This window comes from Salvia hispanica, chromosome 2, assembly GCF_029641045.1.
Source record: "Salvia hispanica isolate PSC_SH4W2 chromosome 2, Shi_PSC_v1, whole genome shotgun sequence".
Lineage (NCBI taxonomy): Eukaryota > Viridiplantae > Streptophyta > Magnoliopsida > Lamiales > Lamiaceae > Salvia > Salvia hispanica.
The window spans coordinates 3,659,063-3,682,802 of NC_142693.1; the positions used below are offsets into that span (position 1 = coordinate 3,659,063).

At 35.3% G+C, this 23,740-nt stretch overlaps 1 protein-coding gene and 1 pseudogene across 1 annotated transcript; one reads left to right on the top strand and one right to left on the bottom strand.

Annotated features, from left to right (window-relative positions):
- Nucleotides 1-1,573: 1,573 nt before the first annotated feature.
- Nucleotides 1,574-2,138, bottom strand: LOC148931416 (uncharacterized; annotated as a pseudogene).
- A 5,811-nt stretch (nucleotides 2,139-7,949) lies between these two features.
- LOC125224190 (protein PIN-LIKES 1-like) lies at nucleotides 7,950-10,790 on the top strand. Its single transcript, XM_089064776.1, has 11 exons — nucleotides 7,950-8,283; nucleotides 8,688-8,770; nucleotides 8,840-8,964; nucleotides 9,129-9,250; nucleotides 9,324-9,395; nucleotides 9,508-9,568; nucleotides 9,652-9,693; nucleotides 9,781-9,877; nucleotides 9,943-9,995; nucleotides 10,079-10,264; nucleotides 10,357-10,790. The coding sequence occupies exons 1-11, from the start codon at nucleotides 8,149-8,151 to the stop codon at nucleotides 10,482-10,484; spliced, it is 1,104 nt and encodes a 367-aa protein (XP_088920902.1). The 5' UTR covers nucleotides 7,950-8,148; the 3' UTR covers nucleotides 10,485-10,790.
- The last annotated feature ends 12,950 nt before the right edge of the window (nucleotides 10,791-23,740 follow it).

A 23,740-nucleotide genomic window follows, 5' to 3' on the forward strand; every position in this document is an offset into this window, starting at 1 on the left:
GGAGGGATCTGCTACCGTGACAGCGACAAGATCACGTGGATGGTCTCTGCCTCGTTCAACTCTTGTCAAACCGGTCGGATTCGATGCCGAGGCTTGGCCTCAACTGAAGATAAAACCCCCACGTTTCAGTGGTGAGGGGGTCAATATGTGGATTAAGAAGGTCCAGAAATACTACAATCACAATTTTACACCCTTGGCAGACAGACTCTACCTCACGGAATTCTTGCTGGACGATGCTGCAGCAGAGTGGTTCGGTTTTTGGGAGTCTAACAACGAAGGTAGAGGCTGGGAGGACTTCTTGTTGGATATTAAGCGGCTCTTCGACCCCGACCTATACGAGGACTACGTTGGCCGCCTCGCCTCCCTGCGCCAGATTGGGTCATTGGATGATTATTTGACTGAGTTTGAACCACTTCTCCGAAAGGTTTCAAATGTGGGTGACGGCACCTTGACATCCCTGTTTATCGCCGGGCTTGTTCCTTCGTTGAAACATGAGCTGCTAACGCGGCGTCCGTCGTCTCTGAGCGACGCCATAGCTCTGGCCCAGCAACTAGCCGCTTGCCAAGCTGCTGCTACACAGCCAATACAGCCCGCCAACCGGTCCCAGTGGCAGCACCGCGATCACCGGCCGACTGCTGCTACCGCCACCAACGGAGGGCCCGAAGACAGTCATCCCACAGCAGAAGCAACAGCGGGAGGGAGCCCCGCGTGACTACCCCATTATTCGGATTTCGGCCGCGGAGAGAGCAGACAGAACAGCCCGCAACCTGTACTGCCCGGAAAAATACACCGGGGAACATGTCTGTGCGAAGAAGTTCTATGCCCTTCTCGGGGAGGATAGTGATGACGAGGACGCAGATGATCCCATTAAGGCTCGCACATACGAGGATGGAGTGAATATGGCTATCACCGGAGATGTATCTCGTATTTTCGTCATCGGCCCAAAGATCAAGCCCCGCTCTATTCGCCTCACCGGCTACATACGTGATTCACCTCTGTCCATACTGATTGATGGGGGCAGTACTCATAACTTTATCAAACCCTCCGTCGCTGAAATGTTATGTTTACCTCTTCATGTTATTTCTCCTTTTTGCGTGTTTGTTGGCAATGGTGCTTCTATGCGTTGCGATTATGTGAGTTTACGCACGCCAATTGTTATGCAGGGACACTATTTTGATATTGATCTATTTCTTGCCTGCTTCTCCGCTATGGCTCCCCATATTTGTCGGAAAATATCTGACGGTGGAATTGGGTGTAGCAAATTCATGCTTATTTAGTAGAGACGAATCACTCCCTTCGAGTCTAGTTATAGTTTCCACACTCTTGGCATTCCCATCAGTTACACACCCAGCTAGAAGTACTTCTTTATCCTGTTCTTTTGGTTCATCACTAACTACTTTATCCTTATTTGCATTAGCTGCATCTTCCACCTCTTTATCCGCACCCTGTGGAACCTCAACTGATGTAACGGTTTGGACTTGAGGAGCCTCGTTTGAAGATAATCCGGTTTGAAGTTTATCATTGTCACTAAAACCACCACCACTATCCACGTTTTCACCTTCCAATTCTCTTTTCGCAGCATTTTTAACACTTTCTTCATTCTCCCCACTCTCTTTGGACTTTTCCACTGCAATGTAGCCATTGGAATTTCCATCCACATTTTTAACAGGAATTTCACTTTCAACATCATTTGCAACTGGACTTTCCTCTTTCAACCCATCATTAGCAACACTTTCCTCAACCACATCATTCTTCATACCACTTTCAGGCACAGTTTGCACTTCTGAATTAGCCTCAACACTGATTCCCTCTTCATTCTTACTTTCAGTGTCAACTTGCTCACCTGTTGGTTCAACATCCTCGACTGACATTGGCTCAGTAATCTGGCTTTCATGGTTAGTTTGAGCTTCCATTTCACTCATGGCATTGATCTGATCATTTGCTTCATTGCTCAGCTTATTTGAGTCGTCATCACCATTTCCATTTTGACTTGCATTCTCTGCAACAGTAACTGCAGAGGGAGGGTCATCCTATTTAAATTCACTCTTAAAGTCGAACACTTTATAATCGGCTTCTTTGATTTCATTCCCCGAATCAGGCTTTTGGGCGTCATGCATTTCTACATCTTTGTCATCCATTATGCTATCTATTCCACAAATTAGATTGATCAAAAAAGAAGAAACAAAATAGACAGAGGCCAATACAAGTATAAAACCAGAACGCCTGTTAGACCATTCATAAAAGTAAATGCACACAAATCATCGTTCAACACTATCCATCCAGGAATCGGAGCATTTCTAAACCCTAATTCCTCCAAATGTAATAAATAAATTGGAGTACAAAAAAAAAAAAACTTGCGTGCATGAACCGAATCTCATAAACAACAATTCAGTGGGCGGAACAGTCAAAACACCACGAAAACCAATATCAGATCAATTCAAATTCCAGATTCACATGCAGCGACAAATTCAACACACGCTCACGAATTCATGCAGGCAAACCTGCGAAACACTCACCTCAGAAAGCAGCTCGAGGTAACGAAGGGCACAAGTCCGTCGCAATGGAGATGCAATAGAATTCAAGTCTGGAGTCAATACATTGGTGAGTTAGAGAAAAATGAGGATTCTGCATGCACACAAATTCCAGTCCAAAATGTTGTTAACTTGGGGAATAATTAGGAGAAAATTGAAACGTCATTATAATCCAAACAGCGATTACATAGTACGATAGGGCGAATCGTTAGCAAAGAGGTAGATAGAGAGAGCACCTTGAAACGCCGGAGAGAGAGAACGGCATAGAAAGTCCCCTGCTTCTGCGGTTGCCTACTTCAATACAACGATGTAAAACACACCTGGATATAGATTTACCGTTCCGAAATGCCCATTTTGCCCTTCTAATTTTGACCGCAATTTGATTTTTATACTACTATTACTCTATTAGTATTGGATTATTATTGTGTCAATTTTTTTGATGGAGATTACAGACGGTGAGATTTCTGATTTGTTAAAAACTTAAAATTGGTATACGGTAGTAAGTGTATTGGTGTTATAGAATAGTTATAGGTGTTTAATGGTTTTTATTGTCATATTATCTTCATATCTATTGTTTCTAATGTTATTGAATCAACGGATTTAAATAGAAAATAAAAATTATTAGTATCAGCTTAGATGGGCTTTTTTTGCTTATAAGTAGGTGCATATATGTGAATATTATATTACTTACTGCATTAGTTGATTGAACCATGACTTGAATTATCTATATTTTTTTCATAAAATCTCAGACCTGTAAAAAGCCCATTTGGTTATTGGTGGGTGATATGATTTTGATTTTCTACTGTTAGACCGTATAAATCTTGCTTTGTTTTCAAATTAGTAATTTAGCAAATATTGTGAAATTATGAAAATCGTTATATTGTTTTGAAAATTTGGAATTATCTTCAATTCGATGTAAATTTTATTTGCTAAACATTATCATATTCAATTGACATGCACTCTGATTCAAAATAGACTTTAACATGTTAATTTAAAAGTAATACTGTAACAAAATTTGAGTAAGATTGTTTCCGTTATCAAAATTATAAATGGAATCAACATTTGAATGTTTATTACTTTGTAGCGCTACCATTAAACTAAAATGGCTATACGTATATTAAATGAGCTATGAATTGCATAATGAGTTTTATTAAACAAGTGTGAAATGGGTAACGGTTTGTGTAATAGAATTTTCATTTTCATTTATAAAATATTAATGTTATGCAATTAATGAATTTTATCTCTCTAATCCCATTAATCTTACTATCATGATTTTGGGTATAATCATCTAATGAAGAATTCAATTTAGAAAGTTGTAAATAATTTTTTACATTTATGTAATTCTATACATATATTTTAAAAATATAGTAAGATGACACATTCCTTAGCCGGCATAGGGTTTTAGGAATAATGGGTTAATGTGTTTAATTGGAGAGATAAAAGGTGGGTGGAAGTATTAAAATAGAGAGAGAAAGAAAGGTGAATATTTTAATAGGAGTGAGAAAAAGTGGTTGAGTGTATTAATTGGAGAGAGAAAGTTTCCAAATAAGGAAATGTGTCATCTTGGTTGGGACAAACTAAAAAGGAAAACGTGTCATCTTAAGCGGGACGGAGGGAGTAGTATTTATTATATATTCTTGGCCCGAAATGATTATGAAGAAACAAATATGGGTATATGGTGACCTATATACATAGGTGGTGTTCGGTTTGCAAGATAGAATAATTTCAAGATACAATCTAGGATTGAGTTGTGAGATTATTTTAGTTATAGGGGGTTAGCTATGACTAATTATCCCATGATTATATATCTAGGATTGAACTGTGGGGTTGAATCTCATGAACCAAATACACAATAAATTTACAATTATGCAAACCGAACACCCTCGTAGTGAATTCATTAAAAATAATACAAGGCCAACTGAAGTTTTTTTTTTTTTTTGGGGTGATTATTACTGATAATTAAATAGTAAACAAAATAGTAGTATGAATTCCTAATAATTTACGCCTAAAAAAAAAAAAAATTAACTGTGGAGTGTGTGCAATTAGACAAACGTAACTTATGGTATTGGTAAGCCCAACATACAATTTAATTTGAAAATGATGCCCAATTGGACGCACATGTGTGTTAAATTAAAACATTAGGTTAGGTTTTTAAAAACAACTCATTCTTCCCAATATAATGTTTTTATATAATTAATTTTAAAAAATATTGGTTTAACTTAAAAAATAATAAATGCCTTGAGCTTATTATATGTTGAATAAATCTCTGAACTCTTAAATCTCATTAAATTAAATCATAAAATATATTTTGATGACAAAGCCTTGTAGCTTATATGTTTAAGGGTCCAAAAAATAAAATTTTCCATCAAATATGGTCAATTAAATATTAATTATTTTAAACTCACAACATCCCTGAAAATAAAAGGAAAAAATGAAAAAAATCCCATAGAATTTAAGTTTAGAGATGAACATCACCAATGATTAAGCTAGTACTCCCTCCGTTCCCTCATAGTTGGGGCGGAACTTTTCGGCACGGAGTTTAAGAAATGAATGTTGAGTGTGTTAAATAAATAGATAAAAAGGTAAGAAAGAGAAAAAAGGTAGAGAGAATAAAGTAAAAAGTGAATAAAGTAGAGAAAATAAAGTAAGAGAGAGGAAAAAGTTACTAAATATGGAAATGACTCAATTATAAGGGAACTTCCCGAAATGGAAAAATGACTCAACTATGAAGGAACGGAGGGAGTACTACTTACTTGTACACAATTTAAGTGTAAGCATTTACGTCATATCTCAACAGAAATTGACAATAGCAAATTTGTATTATGCCGATATTGCTGTAAGCACAAATAAAAATATTAGCAAGTGGAAAAGGTAGTGCAGAAACTATCCTAGAATAATTAGTACATACACGGAGACGGAGTGTAAAATTTCGTGACATTAGATATTACTTCCTCCGTCCCTTTAATATAATGGAAAGTAAGTTGAAAAAATTGGTAGGATGTGGATCTTATTTTAAAGTACTGTATTAATTTTATAATAAAATATGAATGAATATAGGTTAGTAGAATGTGAGATCCACTACTAAAAATGGTAAAAAAGTGAAATGTGATAAATTTTATGGAACAGACGAAACTGGAAAAATGTGATAAAATTTCAAAGACGGAGGAAGAGTATGTATTTGCCTATTTGGTCTAATTAAGCATATACGGCAGACATATAGAAGTTTAGAATATAAAAGTATGAGTTATTTGGGAACCACAAGCTTCATTTTCGTAATGATAATATTATAAATATCATTAAGTAACAATCATCGGTTATAAAATTTATTAAGTCATGTAATCCTAATTGCAACGCGTTTAAACTTATATAATATCTTTTTTGGGAAATAATGTAGTACATAAATTTATGTGATGTAGACATATAACTATAAAAGTACTCCCCCGCCTCGTTAGAAATGAACACATTTGTTTTTCGGCACGAGATTTTATATAGTGTTATTTTGTAAGTTAATGAGGAAAGAATAAAGTAAAAGAGATATAAAAGTAGAGATGATATTGTTTATATTTTGGCCATGTTTGGTTGGCGGGAAAGTAAAGTTGGCAAGGAAAATGATTCCTGAAAAATGAATCATGGAAATCATATTCATAGTAACTTTACTTTCCTATATTTGAAAAATATCAAGATTTTAAATTTATATTTAATTTAAACACCAAACTAAAAATATACTTAAATAAAAAAATAATATTGTAAATTTTTAATTAAATTATTAATTATAAATATTAATAATAATTATATAATTATATTTATTATTACGATGGATAGTTTAAATATGGATTATCCATAGTAATATATAATAATATAATTATAATTGTAGTTATATGGAGTATTATAATACTCATTTATTATAATAATAAATATAATAATTATTATATTATAATTATAATGTTTATGGATATTATAATTGAATAAATTTTATAATTAAAATTGCACTATGGCTTTATTGATTAATTATTAATTTATAAAATTTACTAATAGTTATTATTTATTATAAGATTTATATTATATAATTATATTTTAATTATTTAATAAAATTATTATTACTATTATGAATTATTATAAAATATAAATATAATTATGATAATTTTAATTATAGTATTTATTATAGTGAAATTAAGTATCATTTTTTAAACATTGTAATTGTTATTATAATTATTATTATTATTATTATTATTATTATTATTATTATTAAACTATACTATATTGCTTAAATATGTAAGAATCCTAAAACAGGGAAAAAGAATACCTAAGAAAAGTTAGGATTCAGAATCCTGGAAAGTTGTACTAACTTCTTTGTTTCCGGATTCTGATTACTTTCCCAGTTTGATTAAAAACTGAAACAAACGCAGGAATTTAAAATTTAAGGAATCAGATTACTTTCCCAGTCAGAATCCTGACAACCAAACATGACATTTAGAAAATGTTTTATTTTTAATAGGACAACCCAAAAAGAAAATCGTTTCATTTTTAATGAAACAAAAGAGGGAGTATATAACAACAGATATTATTTCCCAAAATGCCTCCAACCTAATTAATTAATGTCTTATATTTAAAGTATATAATACTACAACTATAAAATAAAGAAAACAAAGAGATGTGGTAGTATCGAAGTTTGATTCATATGCATAATTATTTAATCCTATCTTCTGCGTAACTTTATCTTTATTACTTTTGTTAACTCTAAAATAATAACAATAGAAAAGGAATTTCAATACTATAAATGCGACGCCGTTTCGGCTGCATGCAGCAGATTTACGTGCGTAATCTTTTCTCGTGTTTCTTGCAATAAAAAAAAGGGTCTTTGCTTTTCAGTCTTATACATTTATTGGGAAATGCTTAAGATTTTTGTAATTCCAATCTAGAAGTTTTCTTTAATGAGGATGAAGAAACGTGATCTACTTTGATATCTAAATTTCTACATGATTCGTTTATGGCGTGATTTTCTTGAACACAAGGTACCTTTAATTTTATGTCTAATTTTATGGACTTTTATGTACTAGTACTATATATGTGTATTGCATGTTGATATTTCTTGCTTCTTTTTGGGAAAGATTAAATCTTTTCATGGTTGCGATTTCATATTCTGGCAGAGTTCATCTCTCTCTCTCTCTCTCTCTAGAATAGTCTTGATTGCGATGGTTTGACTCTGATTGGCGTGGTGCATAATTATACGCAAAACTCGTGACACAAAAAGATAAAAAAAAATGTCAACTGTTGTATGTACAAGCTAGCTTCTGCTAAAGTGATAAATATGGCAGTAAATATGCAAACTAGTAGCCCGAAATTTTGTGGCAGTTCTTGAAATTAATATCTAAATTTGGAATTGCATAATGAAGGAATGCCTAAATCATGTTAGCATTTTGGATATTAAATGAATCCAAGAAAAAGGGTGGCTTAATGCTAAGGTGGAATATATTCACAAAAGTTGAAATTATCTAGTATGAGAAGTTTGCAATTGCAACTATGTCAGGAAACTGATGTTATTGTGATTTAGAGGCTTTGATGGTATAAAGCTGGCCAAAGCTTAAAGGTTGAGGTATTGCTGTTTGGAAATGCAAAAATGGCCCTTTTGGATCTATTCGCGGCGTCTTCTGTTCCTGTGGTGAAAGTGCTTCTGGTGACTGCGTTGAGCTCGTATCTTGCTGTGGATCACGTCAACATTCTAGGAGACGATGCTAGGAAGCATTTGAACAATGTAAGTTGTGCTTCGAGTTTTTAGTCCTTAACAAGCTTTGCGAGTTTATTTCCCGATGTGTATGTATATCCTCATTTTTGACTACTTATTTAGATATTGTAGCATCATAAGTTTCTCTAAACAGAAATTTGTTGTTGGCGATTGGAAATGAAGTTTCTTTTGGCTTGTGCTTGTGCTTCTCTCTGTTTCAGTCTTTCATGTTAGTCGGAAAATACGATAAAGTTTTGCATGTTCAGATTCTATGTCTAGAAAATGAATTAAGACAGTGCATAGTGCTAGATTGTGAAGATCTGGATGGTTAGAAAGTAGTATTTATATGTGCATATTGTTGCCTTTGAACGTCTACTGGTTTCCAAACGATAACACAATCTGTTGTAAATGATCATGTTATCTTGTGTGGACAGATTACGTTCTTTGTTTTTAACCCAGCCCTCGTCTACAGCAACTTAGCCAGCACATTAACATTTGAAAGCAGGTTGAGTTGTAAGTTTTCTTCACATACCAATAATGCATTTTTGTGTTTCCCGGGCCTCTCATGCAATATATCTAACTGCAGGTGGTTCATGCCCTTTAATATCCTCATCACCTTCATATTTGGTTCTGTGCTAGGATGGGTGGTCATTCAATTCACGAGACCTCCTTCCCATCTTCATGGACTCATTATAGGTTGTTGTGCTGCAGGTTGTGTGCCAGTCCCGACCACATTCTTGAATTTTCTTCTAATACATGCTTGGTTTTAAAGGGTGTAACATAGCATCATATTCAAGCAACTTCTTGTAATTTGGCTTGGCTAAAAACCGCAAAGAATCCAATGACCTAACATACTAGTGCATTTGTGTAAATAGGGAACTTGGGAAACCTGCTTCTGATCATAATCCCAGCAGTGTGTAGAGAGAGTGGAAGCCCTTTTGGCGACACTGATGTTTGCGTCAAATACGGAATGGCATACGCCTCACTCTCGATGGCAGTAAGTATTGTATTCTGTGTGAAAATCATATATTAAGCTCAAGAAATTTAAGAGTGTGTTTTTTATGCTTTAGATAGGAGCAATTTGTCTGTGGTCCTATGTATACAATATCGTTAGAGTATCCTCAAGTCGGAGCTCAAGGGAAGTCAGAGATCATTGACTCTCCCACCCATAAGTCATCAAGAGAGGGCTCTCCGTCTTCGTCTGGGAAGAGCCTGACAGATCCTTTACTTTCTGAAACTGAGGACCATGAAAAGGGATTAGGACATGGATTTGAGAGCAAGCCTCATCAGGTAATACCTCTGCATCTTTTACAAAGTAATTTTTTAAATGTAAAAGATTGATTGCAGGTTTCTGTAGCAGACAACATAAAGCAAAGATTGGGGTTAGTTTTCAATAAGATGAACTTGAAGAAGATATTAGCACCATCAACGACAAGAGCGGTATTGTTTCTTTGCTTGCAAATAGAACACATGCAGCATCTGCATCACTACTCTGATAAACATTAGTATCTTTTTGTCCACCGTTAGTCGGGTTTGTAGTTGGACTCGTGCCACAAATCCGAGGACTGCTAATCGGTGATGAAGCTCCATTCCATGTACTACAAGACACTGCACTTCTGATCGGGTAAATCTTCTAGCACCTAATTTTCAGTTGCAACCTTAGTCTTAAGTTGTTGTCAATCATTGCAGGGATGGAGCCATTCCAGCTGTCACGCTTGTCATGGGTGGAAACCTTTTAAGAGGTTGATGCCTGATAAAAAATTAATCATTGTGATGGTTTTTTGGAACTTCCATTGCATAAATATTGTTTGTTCATTTATTGCAGGTTTAAGAGGTTCGGGAATTCAGAAGTCTGTTATATTTGGAGTTCTAGGTGTTCGGTACCTTACCCTGCCGCTGTTAGGCATTGCAGTGGTTAAAGGGGCGAACCGGTTGGGTTTAGTGCATGATAATCCACTGTATGAGTTTGTTCTTTTGCTGCAATTTGCCATTCCCCCTGCAATGAACATTGGTATGTCAGGTCTCTGTTTCAATTTTCAAAGATGTTGGTTTGTGTTAATGAGTGAAATGATAATTTTTCAACTGCAACTTGTGATATGTTAGGAACAATAACTCAATTGTTTGGTGCTGGTGAGATGGAATGCTCTGTGATTATGTTATGGTGTTATTCCTTGGCTTCTGTTGCTCTCACAATATGGTCAACATTTTTTCTGTGGCTCGTCTCTTATTGAACGCGCATTACTAAGGGATGAATGAAATAGCGCTCAACGAGGCAACACAACACAATGCTGGACTTATTTGATGGTTTAACAAACTTTGATTGGAGATCCATAGGATCTGCAGGTTACTTTTTAATGATTTTGGATGTTAGCTTGTGTTGTAGCTTGTAGGTGTGCGAATCAGTGATTAGTTCAACTGTAATAGGTGATAATGTTGTTGTAGACGAAATTCATTTGTTGTATTTAAGTGCTTTCGACTAAATGATGTTGAAGACATGACATGAAACAGTTACAATTCCAGCAAATTTGATTGTTTAATAGTAACATACTAACTACAGCTACTACAGTATTGAAACCAGAGAGCATAGTTCGCCTAAAAGATGCAGGCTCACTCTCATCCAGTTTACTAGCTCCAGGCAGTCTGCATTCATCAAATTTAAATTAGTGAGAACAAGGTAGGAAAATGAGCTGGGATTTCAAGAACTACTACTCCTGAAAATGTGTAGAGGCTGTTGCAGCTTAGAGTCTTGTCACCAATTCAGGTTCAACTGAGACATTCAAAATTCAATCAACCAAAATATCTCAAAATGTGTTGCAGCTTGATTAATATGAATATATAGTTCTTGGGTGTTTGTTTCAGTTAGTTAGAGATTGCATAAACACTGATATACAAGAAGCTAGCAAGCTCGTGGTTCTTGTTCGTGGATGTAGATCAATTAAACAGTGCATCAGTGGATGTGGGTGGGCCTCCTATTGTATGGATGGGAAACATACGTAGGTTAAGGTGTAGTGTATTCTCCAAGGTAGCTCCCTTAAGCGCCAATTTGCATTTGCCTCGACTGAGTCGGGTATGATATGATCACGTCCAGGGTTGAATTCTCTAGCTTATTTTTTGTTTAGAATTATTAACACAGGTAAATTAAGTCCGTATAAGAAATTATTACTCCATATTAGAGTTATCTTAATTAATGGTCCATCACAAATATACTGTAAACTTTTGGGCTGCTATTCGGATAACCAAAAATATACTACTACTACTGTCGCAAAAAATGAAACCAAATCAATTAATCAAGTAAATAAATAATGAGATTATCTGCTTATTTTCCATTATCTTGTTATATTATGATTACTTTAGTTCTAAATTAATGATGTTAACATTTAGTATTATACCATGGCATTATCACTTATTTTAAAAAAAAAATCGATTGAAATGAATAATAAAAATCAGCCATTTTGGTTACTAAAATACCATCACATCATTTCATTAGCTATTAAAATCACACATATATATAACAAACTTTAAAAATTTGGCCAGTAGGCCTGAAGCCCCAAAATATACCCTACCTCTTGCACGTTATCAAAAATTGAAAATTTGGGGGTGCGTACAGGAGCCCATAAATTATTCGATAAGAGTCCATAAATTATTAATTGGTCCATTTATAAAATAAAGAGTAGAACAAGAAAAACGAATTCCTTTATAACTATGTTGAAAATAAGATATTTGTGAAATCGATTATCCTAATTAATAAGTATTATCATTAAATAAAACAATTCCCGATAGAGATATACCTAATCCTACTAGTATTAGACTATTAGGTGATAAATCCTAGTCTTATATTTAGGGAGAAGGAGTAAATTGATTAGAAATGAGCCCATATCTGGCTATAACATGAAAGGGTGAACACGCCCTTAAGATTATATACTTTGATAAAAATGCAAACTTATATATTATACAAATTCAAAATTCCTCAACACAGTTTCAATACAATATCAACACAGCGTAAAATTTCATGATTTTAATGTCAACACAACATCAATCATTGACTACCGTTGAAATTCTGTTGACATTTTCCTTTGATGTTTTTTTGTGATCTGTTGACATTTTTAAATGGTCCAGGTCATAGTTTTGCCGTCCCGTCCCGAAACCTCTGCACTCTAAATTAGCAATATTTTGTTGATTCTCATTCATATATAATTCTCGTGCATGTTACTCTATATAACAACGACCGTGTTTCTTATTGTTTGTGTCTGTATGTTTGATTTTGAAGTCAGCATAAAAATTTGAAGGTGATTGGAATATTGCTTGTATGTTTAATCAATAATTTTAGTGGTTTGGTTGATACAGATCAATATGACTGGTGATTGTGATGTCTCTATGCTTATTAGCAAATTTGAAGGAGAGGATTTGTTGGACCCAAACAAACTGCTAAACTGAAACTGAAGCTGAAGCGTGTGTGGGTGTGGGGGAGTTGAATGACATAACCACTCAAAACGATTCGAGTGAAGAGGAAAGTCTTGAGGTGAATGTGGAGGGAGAGGGAGAGGGAGAGGGAGAGGGAGAGGGAGAGGGGGGGTGCTAATGCTATAACCACTCAAAATGACATTGATTGGAACCATGAGTTCCCTCCCCTTGTTACTCCAAATACTATCAAAGTTCTCCATCCAAGCACTTCAACTTGGCTGGATGCACTCAAAAAACCATGTTGTCCCAAGAAGAAATTCCATATATCCACCAAGGTATATGGACAAAAATCTAATGTCAATGGAGAGCAATATTGTGATTCTGGTTCACAGCTCAAAGCGAAATCTATTGCACCCTCGGTTTTCAGTACTTATGAGCATGAGCTTGCCTCCAGCTTCTTTCATGACAAATTTCTCAAGGAACAAGTCAGTCTTGCAGATTTACGGGTGAGTTTCCTTCATCATTTGAGTTTGGCTGGCATAACTAACAAAATAACTACTTACTAAATAATTTCTACTCTTAGATTGAAGAGAATGGTCATGAACATGGAAGCGAGTTGAAGTACGAAGAAATAGATTCTCATCTGTCTATGATTGTGGACCGCCAACGCCAAGTATTTCTTTCTCTTTGCACTTGTTATGCAATAGTACTACGTAGCAGTAGTATTAATTTTTTTTACATCTGGGCTTATTTATTGTAGGAGGCCATTGAACAAGAGATGTTCCCGGAGGAGTATTTGAAGGTATGATCTCCTCAGCTGTTCTAGGAAATCTATATATAGTATCATATGAGTTTGTTTTGATTTGGCATATGGTGTCTGCAGACTCCAAACAAAACCTTCAAAGTTGAGAGTGCTGCAGTAGTAACACCAAAGCACATTAATGGTGATTTGAAAGAAGATGTTAGTAATGACAAGGTAGAAGAAATGGAGAGAAAAGAGCAGAAAGTTGAAATGGGGGAAGAAGAAAAAAGAGACAAGGTGAGAAACTACACCATTTTGATTTGATTATTCATTCCTAATTACTCCTTGTATTCGAATAATTGCAGAAGAGGCAGAAAAGATTAAGATTGAGGGAAAGAAAGAGGGCTGCTGCAACAGTTGCAAGGGATGGTTTTTCACTCAACACTACTAATCAAGAGTTCAACAAAGATGAAATAAGAAGATAGAAACAGCCGAGAACCAGAGTGAACCTTCTTCTTCAATCAAGCTTGTGGAAGATCAAGATGAAATAGAAACACCTGAGTACCAACGCGAACTATTGAAATTGATATCCAAGAGAGAAGAGGAAGAAGACATTGTAGGAGAATTGTTATCTTTGTAGTATTTCATCGTTTGGAGTAAGCCTCTTAATATAGAGGCTTACCCTAATTTACAAATGGTAATACTATCTCCTATTTTTGGTGGTATCAATTACACATTAATTACAAGATCAATCACTCACTAATTACATGATCTTTGCCTTACTTACATTATTTCTTTTCCATATTCTAACACTCCCCCTCAAGCTAAGTAACGGCATCTCCGATGCTTAGCTTGCCTAATACTTCTTTAAACGCCTTTGAATGGACTGCTTTGGTCAGGATGTCTGCTAGTTGATCTTCTGAGCGGACAAAGGGCAACTCAATAATTCCTTTCTCAATCTTCTCCTTGATAAAGTGCCGATCAATCTCCACATGCTTCGTCCGGTCGTGTTGGACTGGGTTTTCTGCTATGCTGATTGCTGCCTTGTTGTCACAGAATAGTTGACTCTTCTGAGTAGGTGGAAAGCCAATTTCTGTAAGAAGTCTCCGTATCCATAGGATTTCGGTTATTCCACTCTTTGCTCCTCGGAATTCAGCTTCAGCACTAGAAAGTGCAACCACTTTTTGTTTTTTACTCCTCCAAGTGACAAGGTTGTCGCCCATGAACATGAAGTACCCAGCTGTTGACTTTCGATCGATAGGATTGCTTGCCCAGTCGGCATCGGTATATCCGGACACTTCTAAATTCCCTCCACCTTTCAGTAGAATTCCGTAGCCAACTGTCCCCTTAAGATATCTTACTATCCTCATCGTAGCATTCATGTGCTCTTCCTGTGGGCTGTGCATGAACTGACTCACCACTCCGACTGCATATGCGATATCGGGCCTTGTATGGGCTAGGTAGATCAGTTTTCCAACCAAACGTTGGTATCGCTCTCTGTCTGCTGGTTTGGCTCCATCTTCTATCTTCAAACCATGGTTCTGTACCATTGGTGTTTCTGCGGGCTTGCATTCCAGTAGTCCTGTCTCCGTTAGCAAGTCGAGGACGTACTTCTTCTGTCTCAAGAATATCCCACGTTTTGATCGCATGACTTCTATTCCCAGAAAGTACTTCAAATCTCCTAGATCTTTCATCTCAAATTCTTGGGAAAGATTTTCTCGCAGCTTCTTGATTTCAACTGAGTCATTTCCTGTGATTATCATATCATCCACATATATCAGAAGACAGGTTATGCTATCACCTTGTTGTTTGAGGAAGAGAGTATGGTCAGAGTTGCTCTGCCGGTATCCATACTTCTGCATCGCCTGGCTAAACTGTCCAAACCACACCCTGGGTGACTGTTTTAGACCGTAAAGTGTCTTCTTTAGGCGACATACTTCTCCTGGTCCAAATTCACCATTGTACCCCGGAGGAACCTCCATGTATACCTCCTCCTCTTTCTTTAGTTCTCCATGTAGGAAGGCATTAGTGACGTCAAGCTGATGTAAAGGCCAATTCTGATTTGCTGCAACAGATAATAGAATTCTCACTGTGCTCATCTTGGCTACTGGTGAGAAGGTCTCGGCGTAATCCACCCCATAAGTCTAAGTATAGCCTTTTGCTACCAGTCTTGCCTTATATCTCTCAATCGATCCATCTGCCCGCCTTTTTATAGTAAAGATCCATCTGCATCCGACTGGCCGTTTTCCCTCTGGCAGTACACATTTCTCCCATGTCCTGTTTTTGAGGAGAGCATCCATCTCCTTCTTCATGGCTTCCCTCCAGTGTTTGTGCTTCATTGCTTCTTCTACTGAGTTTGGTATTTCATCCTCATACAAGGCAGCTTCAAATGCTCGTGCCATTTCAGTCATCTGTGCAGTCATGGAGTAGGCCATAGGGTAGCGAGCTTTTCTTCCCTTCCAATCTGGGGAGTATTTCTTTGGGGGCACTCCTCTATTGCATCGTGGAGGCAGGATAGGTTGTCCGGAGGTGTCTGGCTCCTCTTGGATGGTTTCCCCTCTATGCTCAAGGTCAGTCTCAATAACAGGGAATTCACTAGGATCAGAATTCCTTACCTCAGGATAATCAGTCAGAGATATTGGGGCCTTGTCACTGAGCGCAGTGGTCTCTGCCGGTGTGTTTGAGGCCTGCTCGGTGGTAAAGCTAACCTTCTCTGTTAGATCCACTTCGGGAACAGGACTTGGTATAGGACTGATGATTAGGTTCTGGAACAAACTTAGCGGGTCAATCGAAGTTTCTTTTTGATTTCCCTCCCCCTGACTGCTAAGTTGGTGATAGAAGTACTCATTTTCAACGAAATCACAGTTCATTGTGATAAACATGCGTTTGGCTTTGGGGTCGTAGCATCGATAACCTTTTTGTTGTTGGGCATATCCTAGGAAAACGCCTTTTACGGCACAAGGGGAAAATTTGGATCTTTCGTGTTTTGGTATATGAATAAAGGTAGAGCATCCAAAAACTCTAGGCTCAAGAGTAAGTGGGAGAGGTATCTGTGTTTGGGTAGATAGGACTTGTATGGGGGATTTGTTTTCGAGGCCTTTAGTGGGTAGGCGATTCAGGGTATAGACAGAAGTGGCTAGGGCTTCAGGCCAAAAAGACTTTGGGACTTTGGATTCTATAAGATGGGCTCTGGTCATTTCAAGGAGTTTCCTATTCTTTCGTTCTGCTACCCCATTTTGTTCTGGTGTGTGAGGGCAAGTGGTTTGGTGTACAAGGCCATTTTTCGCAAAGAATTGTTGCATTTGGGTATTAACATACTCCCCCCCATTATCAGACCTAAGGATTTGTATGTTTTTCTTATACTGGGTTTGAACAAAGGTATAGAAAAGGACAAATTTATCAAATACTTCTGACTTAGATTTCATAAAATATATCCATGTCATGCGTGAAAAATCATCGATAAAAAGCACAAAATATTTAAGACCTTGACCTCCCGTAATAGGTGCTGGTCCCCACACATCAGAATGAATAAGGGAAAAAACTTGGTCCACACGGGTATTATTAGCTTTAAAAGAATGTCGATGACTCTTAGCCAAAAAACAAGTATCACAATCCATACGAGTAATTTTATCAAAACTAGGGAATAAAATTTTAAGATAACCTAGCGATGGGTGTCCTAATCGACGATGCCATAGCCAAGCCTGTCTGTCCGCGGATCCGTGAGTCAGCAACACAATACTCTGTTGAGCTACCTCATCCACATAGTAAAGACCACGTCGCTCAGTGCCACGCCCAACAATCGTCCCCGTCTGAGAATCCTGTAACATGCAAAAAGAAGGTTGCATTAGTAAGGTGCAATTCAGTTCTTTCGTGACATGACTAACAGAAAGTAACTTATGGGACAAGGTTGGGACATATAGGCAATTTGAGATTTTTAGAGCGGATGAAATATTAATGGTTCCGGTTCCCTTGACAGTAAGCAATTCCCCATTGGCAGTCTGGACATATTTTTTATGAGGTTCGGACATCCCAGTAAAATCAGATTCATCAAATGACATAGTGTCAGTAGCCCCACAGTCAAAAATCCAGTCCTTATCCTTATATGAAGATTCAGACATACTACAGGCTGCAGATAAATTTTCTAGAACTTGAAACCTATTTTTGCAATCAATTTGAGGTTCAAATTCCAATTTTCTAGAGTCTGGGGGTCTTTTTCCAACAATATGAGAGTAAATGGGGTCAATATTTAATTTAGGAGTGTTTGAGGACTGCATAAAAAGAGAATGGGGTATATTTTCATATTCTACGGAACTGGAGGGACTGGAATATAATAAAGGTGGATGTGAGGGGTTTAATTTAAAATTAAACCCCCCATTACCTTTCCCAACCCTTGCCGATGCCATTTCTTCTCCAGAAGGCGCCGCTGCAGTCCCAATTCCGATCGCCTCATCTCGACCGGTGACAGTGGTGGCTCCGGTGCTGCCCGCTGCATTCGCAGCGCTGGTAGCCCGGTCTCGCTCCCCTGCTGCCGGTGGTCCCCTGTTTCCCTTGTTCGCCCAATTTCGAGCAGCCCGTCGCTTCTTCATCTCATCCCACCAATCAGGATATCCGACGAGGTGGAAGCACTGCTCCTTGGTGTGTTTCCGGCCTCCACAGTGAGAGCACAAGAGCTTGTTCTTATCTTCCTCGAAACGACGATCCTCTCCACGGTGCGGAGTCTGCCCGCCTCGTCCGCCGCGAATCGCCAAGCCCGCTGCAATTCCGCCACTGTCAGCGCCGGCGGGTGTGGGTTTGAGCACGCTTTCGTTCGTCGCCTCCCTTCGGACGATGGCGTAGGCGTTCTTCACCGACGGGAGTGGATCCCGTTTTAGGATGTCCTTCCTTGTTACTTCGTGGCTTTCATTCAGAGCCATCAAGAATTGGTACAATCTTTCCTCTTGTATTTCTGCATTGCGAATTGCAATATCCTCTGCGTATATCATTTTATTTGGTTTCTTCCTGTCAATCGACATCCATATGTTTTGGAGACGAAACCACAATTGCTCCAAGGTCATATCGCCTTGTTTGATGGTGCTTGCTTTCACGTGTAGGTCGTATACCTGTAGCGAATCTCCTCCGCTGCCATAGGTCACGGCCAGTGCCTCCCATAGCTCCCTCGCCGTCGGATATTGCGAGACCTCATTTACGAGTTCGGGTTCTATGCTGTTAATTATCCACCCGAACACGCAATGATCCAGCGTCTGCCATGTTTCATGATCTGGATCTGTGATTGGTGGAGGCTCTGAATCCCGAGAGATGTGGGAGGATAATCTCTTCCCACCAATAGCTCGTTTTACGAGGGTCGCCCAGAGAGGGTAGTTATCCCCGGACAGTTTTGTGGCAATAACTATCTCGCCTAGGTTGTCTGGATTGGCCGTTGGCTTTGGTTTTGAAGTTGGAGTTGGGGATTTCTGCATGGTTTGACGGATGAATTCTGCGAATTTTTCTGCAAAATCACCGGAAAAATTCATGATTGAGTTTTGGTCCTCCTTGTGATCTTCTGTGTCTGACATCGCTGCTGTTTGTTTTTGGATGTAGGTTTCTACTCTTGGTTGAAAGGTCGGGATTGGTATGGACGGTGATGAAATTATATTCTGAGTCCCTTTTTCTCAACCTGCTCTGGTACCATATTGAAATTGATATCCAAGAGAGAAGAGGAAGAAGACATTGTAGGAGAATTGTTATCTTTGTAGTATTTCATCGTTTGGAGTAAGCCTCTTAATATAGAGGCTTACCCTAATTTACAAATGGTAATACTATCTCCTATTTTTGGTGGTATCAATTACACATTAATTACAAGATCAATCACTCACTAATTACATGATCTTTGCCTTACTTACATTATTTCTTTTCCATATTCTAACACGAACCTCCTTCTTCACTCAACATGCAGCAACAAATTGCCATGCTCAAGCTCAAAGAAGCATCAAAGAGAGAAAAGGTGAGAAACTAAACTACACATTACCATGTATTAGTATTAGTATCAGTATAATATTATTGTCAACATATAGTACTATGATCTTTAAGCTGAAATGATCACTGTGTGTGCAGAGAAGGAACAAGAAGAAGGCAAAGGCAAAGACAGCAACTCCGAGAGACAAGAATATGAAGTGGATTTTCATCACCCTAATAACTTTTATAACTCTTATGTTATGTCGCATAAATATTATTTAATAGATTTGGTACATAACTATTAGAAAAAATTAGTAGTAGTAATTGTTTTTGGATATGATATTAATTTCCTTAAAGTTGGCATTTGTACAAACATAGAATAAAGCGACAAGCACGAGAGGCAGTGGCAGAGCCAGAAATTTACCGGTGGGGGGCCAAATTTCTAATTGAAAACTGTCGAGACCCGATGAAGAATAGCCGCATAAGTAATAGGGGATCGTTGAGAGGATCAGATACATAGAGAAAATAATTAAAACATGGACAATAAAAACTAGTATAAACATATTTAAAGACAAAATCAATGTGATTTAATTTACTAAGTATTTTTTAAATTATGAATATATTAGTATGTGAAATTCATTACATAAAATTACTAGCAGTGAGAAAATCAACCAAACCTATAAATGAAAATTAAAGATGCAAGTATTATATGTATTTATATATTTATGGGATAGTAAAATATTTTTTATTCATAGATTAAAATTACAAACTGAAAGAAAATAATGATACGATATGTTATTTCGCATATTTTTGAGGTTAAGGAATAATTTTTTATCCTTAGATCTATATATTATTTTAAATTTTGAAATGATAGAGAATAAATATAAATATACTAATAAACATAAAAGAGGAATATAAAAAGAAGCCATGTAAAATAAAGAAACAAAAGTCGAACTAAGTATCTTTTGGATGGTAGGCTAGGCTTGAAACCAGCTGAGCTAGAAATACACTTGATATGTATTGTATACATATATTATATATACAAAAGTTCAAATGGTTGAGGGGCCCAAGGGCCCCTGGACTCAGCGTGGCTCCGCCAGTGACGAGAGGTGCTTGAATAATAGCTCACTCAACTGTGTCGCAAATAAAAATGAAAAATTAAAGGAAGAATCTCTCGGCACTTTTATTGAATGGGAAAAATATAAATCATCCCCAGACGCCTAAGGCTATCGTCTTCCCGAAACTGATCTGCCAAAACGATGCCCTATCTCCTTAAACAAATTTTATTAAATAGACTACTGATAGATTAATTTTCTCAATGAAAACAACTCTAATTATTTTAAGAGTAAAGATAAATTAACAAAAATTTTACATACAAAATGCCCTTAAATTTTAAACCGGTTTTGTCTAAACCGGTTTTCTTATTAATGTATATTTCCTTCCTAAATTGCCCTTTTTATATTTGTAGAGATAGCACAAAAAATGTTTTCCATTTATATACTCGTTTAATTATAGATATAAAACTTCAGGAAAATTCAAATTGAATTGTCCTTTCTACATTTCAAAAGAGTATAAAATTTTGTCTAACAAACTATATAGCACATTAAATCTAATAAAGTTCAAAATAATATTTTAAGACTTTTTAACTTATTTATTATGAATAATTCACTTTAAAAACTTTTAAATTTTCAAATTTATTTTTATTATGTATTTAATCCTTTAAACTTCAAGTAATGCTCAAGATTAACTATTAGAACTGATTTAATAGTTACTACCTCCGTCCACGAAAATTTGTTCCATTTTTCCATTTCTGTCCGTCCCTCAAAATTTATCCCATCTCACTTTTACCATTTTTGGTAGTGGACCTCATATTACACTAACTCATTCATACTCACATTTTATTATAAAACTAATACTTTAAAAGTAGGACCCACAATCCACTAACTTTTTCAACTCACTTTCCATTACATTTCTTAAAACCCGTGCTCAGTTAAACCGGGACGAATTTTCGTGGACGGAGGTAGTATCAATTAGTTGGGTAATAGTACCAAAAAAATTGAGTACACATACACACAGTATATGACTATATCATATCTAATTTTATTTCATGATTTTCGCGAAAAAATATAGAGGATACAAGAAAAATGATTTAACAATCATCAATAAGTTATTCAATTGTACAGAAAAATTGAGTATACATACATTTACTCATTTTTACAATTTACAATTTTACGAATTAGTATATATAAAAAACAATAAGAATCGTAGTAGTAATAATAATAACAACAACAACAACCATAAAATAATAATAATAGTAATAATAATAATAATAATAACTACTGAACAAATGACTACTATTATTTTAATTTGTTTTAATACTATTATTATATACTCGCTTTGTCCCATAATAGATGGTACATTCGAGGAATGATATGAGATTTTATGAGTTGTTTTCTGTGTTAGGTGAAGGGAAAAAAATAGTATATTTATATTAATGTGAGAGAGAATTTTTTCTGAAAAAATGAAATGTGACATCTTTTATAGAACAAGCTAAAAAAGAAATTGTAACATCTATTATGAGACAGATGGAGTACTATATTACTAATTTTGTTTGAAGATTTGCGTGAATATATGGAGAAACGAGGAAATCGACTTAATTATCATCAATTAGTTCGATGATAATACTAAAAAAAATATACATGTATTCATTTTTATAAAAAATATAAATAAAAATGTAGAAAAAAAAAATCAACTTAATGATCAGCTATTAATTGGGTGATATCACTAAGAAAATAAATTTTATATACCTATAGCCATTTTTATAATTTACTCTCTTAAAAATTATTAAGTAATTAAACAATTGGACTCAAATGACCGTTATCAATTTAATATATATCATAGCTAATTTCGTTTTACGAAAATTTGTGTGAAGTTGTAGAGTATATAAGGAAATCGATGTAATAATCAACAATTGGTTAGGTGATAACATTGAGAAATTAAGTATATATACAAAAATTCCATGAAGATGTAAAGTATACAATTAAATCAATTTAATAATCATCAATCATAATTTAAGTATATATACATGTAGTCATTTTTATTATTACAATCTTAAGATTTAATTAAAAATAAAATAATTGGTTGTGATCAAATTTAATATATTTTTTTCACCATCATGAAGTATATTATATTACTCATGAATCTTTGCGTGAAAAAGATGTAGAGTATACAATGAAATCGAATTAATGATCATCAATTAGTTAAGAGATACTAGCACTAAGAAATTAAATATAAATGTGGTACTTTTGTTTGAAAATAAAATATACGTTTGGCTATTATCAATTTAATTTATATTTCATATTAATTTTGTTTTGTGATTTTAAACTTCTTGATATATTTAAACTTCTAATAATATGAAGATAAATAATTAAATAAAATAATGTCAAACTAATGAAAAAACTAGAATCTGGATAGATATTATGGCTGCGTATTTTGGGTTTTATTTTAATTGTTGATTAAGATTTAAGAAGATGATGATATTAAATATAAAAAGAAACACTTTTGAAAATCTAAAATAGTCTAGTACTCTAGAAAATAAAAGTATAAAGATGTACAACGTGCTTTTGCTCAAATAAATAAAAGTGGCATGAACGATGTGTGTGATCAAATGACATGAATGTGTTTGACATTGTGATAGTGTTGTCGAATATTCTTTAATTTTAAATATTTAATTATACTTTACTATTCGCAATGGGAAAATATAAATGTACATGATTGTACATGTACATAATATCTTTAAATTTTTATATTTATGTGAATTTAATTAAAAGTTAATTTTGTTATTTATTGTATTATAGTATGTAGCAATAAGAAATAAGAGAGATATAAATTTTATGTTGAATCATAACATGATTTTGAGCTTGATTTGAATTAATTTTACAATATTTAGTAAGAAAATATTGTTTTGCTTAAGTATACAAATATTTTAGTAAAAATTTAAATTTTTTTCCGAAGTGTTGCAAAATGATTAGTATAAAATTTATTTTAAATCAATTAATGTTTATAAAACGATTTTCAATGTAAAGTGTTAAAAAAAGTTCGATTATGTAGTAGAATTATGTAAGTTTATCACTAACCATAGTCATAATTTTTATTTGTATAAAATTTCATATATATAAAATAATTAAATATAAAATAACTAAAAAGGGTCTTACCCGTAAAATCCCAAAATAGTACTGTACTTACCAATGATCAAAGTGATATAGAAATAGTACTGTTTTTTTTTTTGTGTGTAATATTATTATTTCAGTTACATATATTATATCACGCCAATTCCATATGGTAATTTGCATAATTAATACTATAATAATTTCCATAAAATCAGGATGTTTCCATTTTGTGTTGTTAATTTGT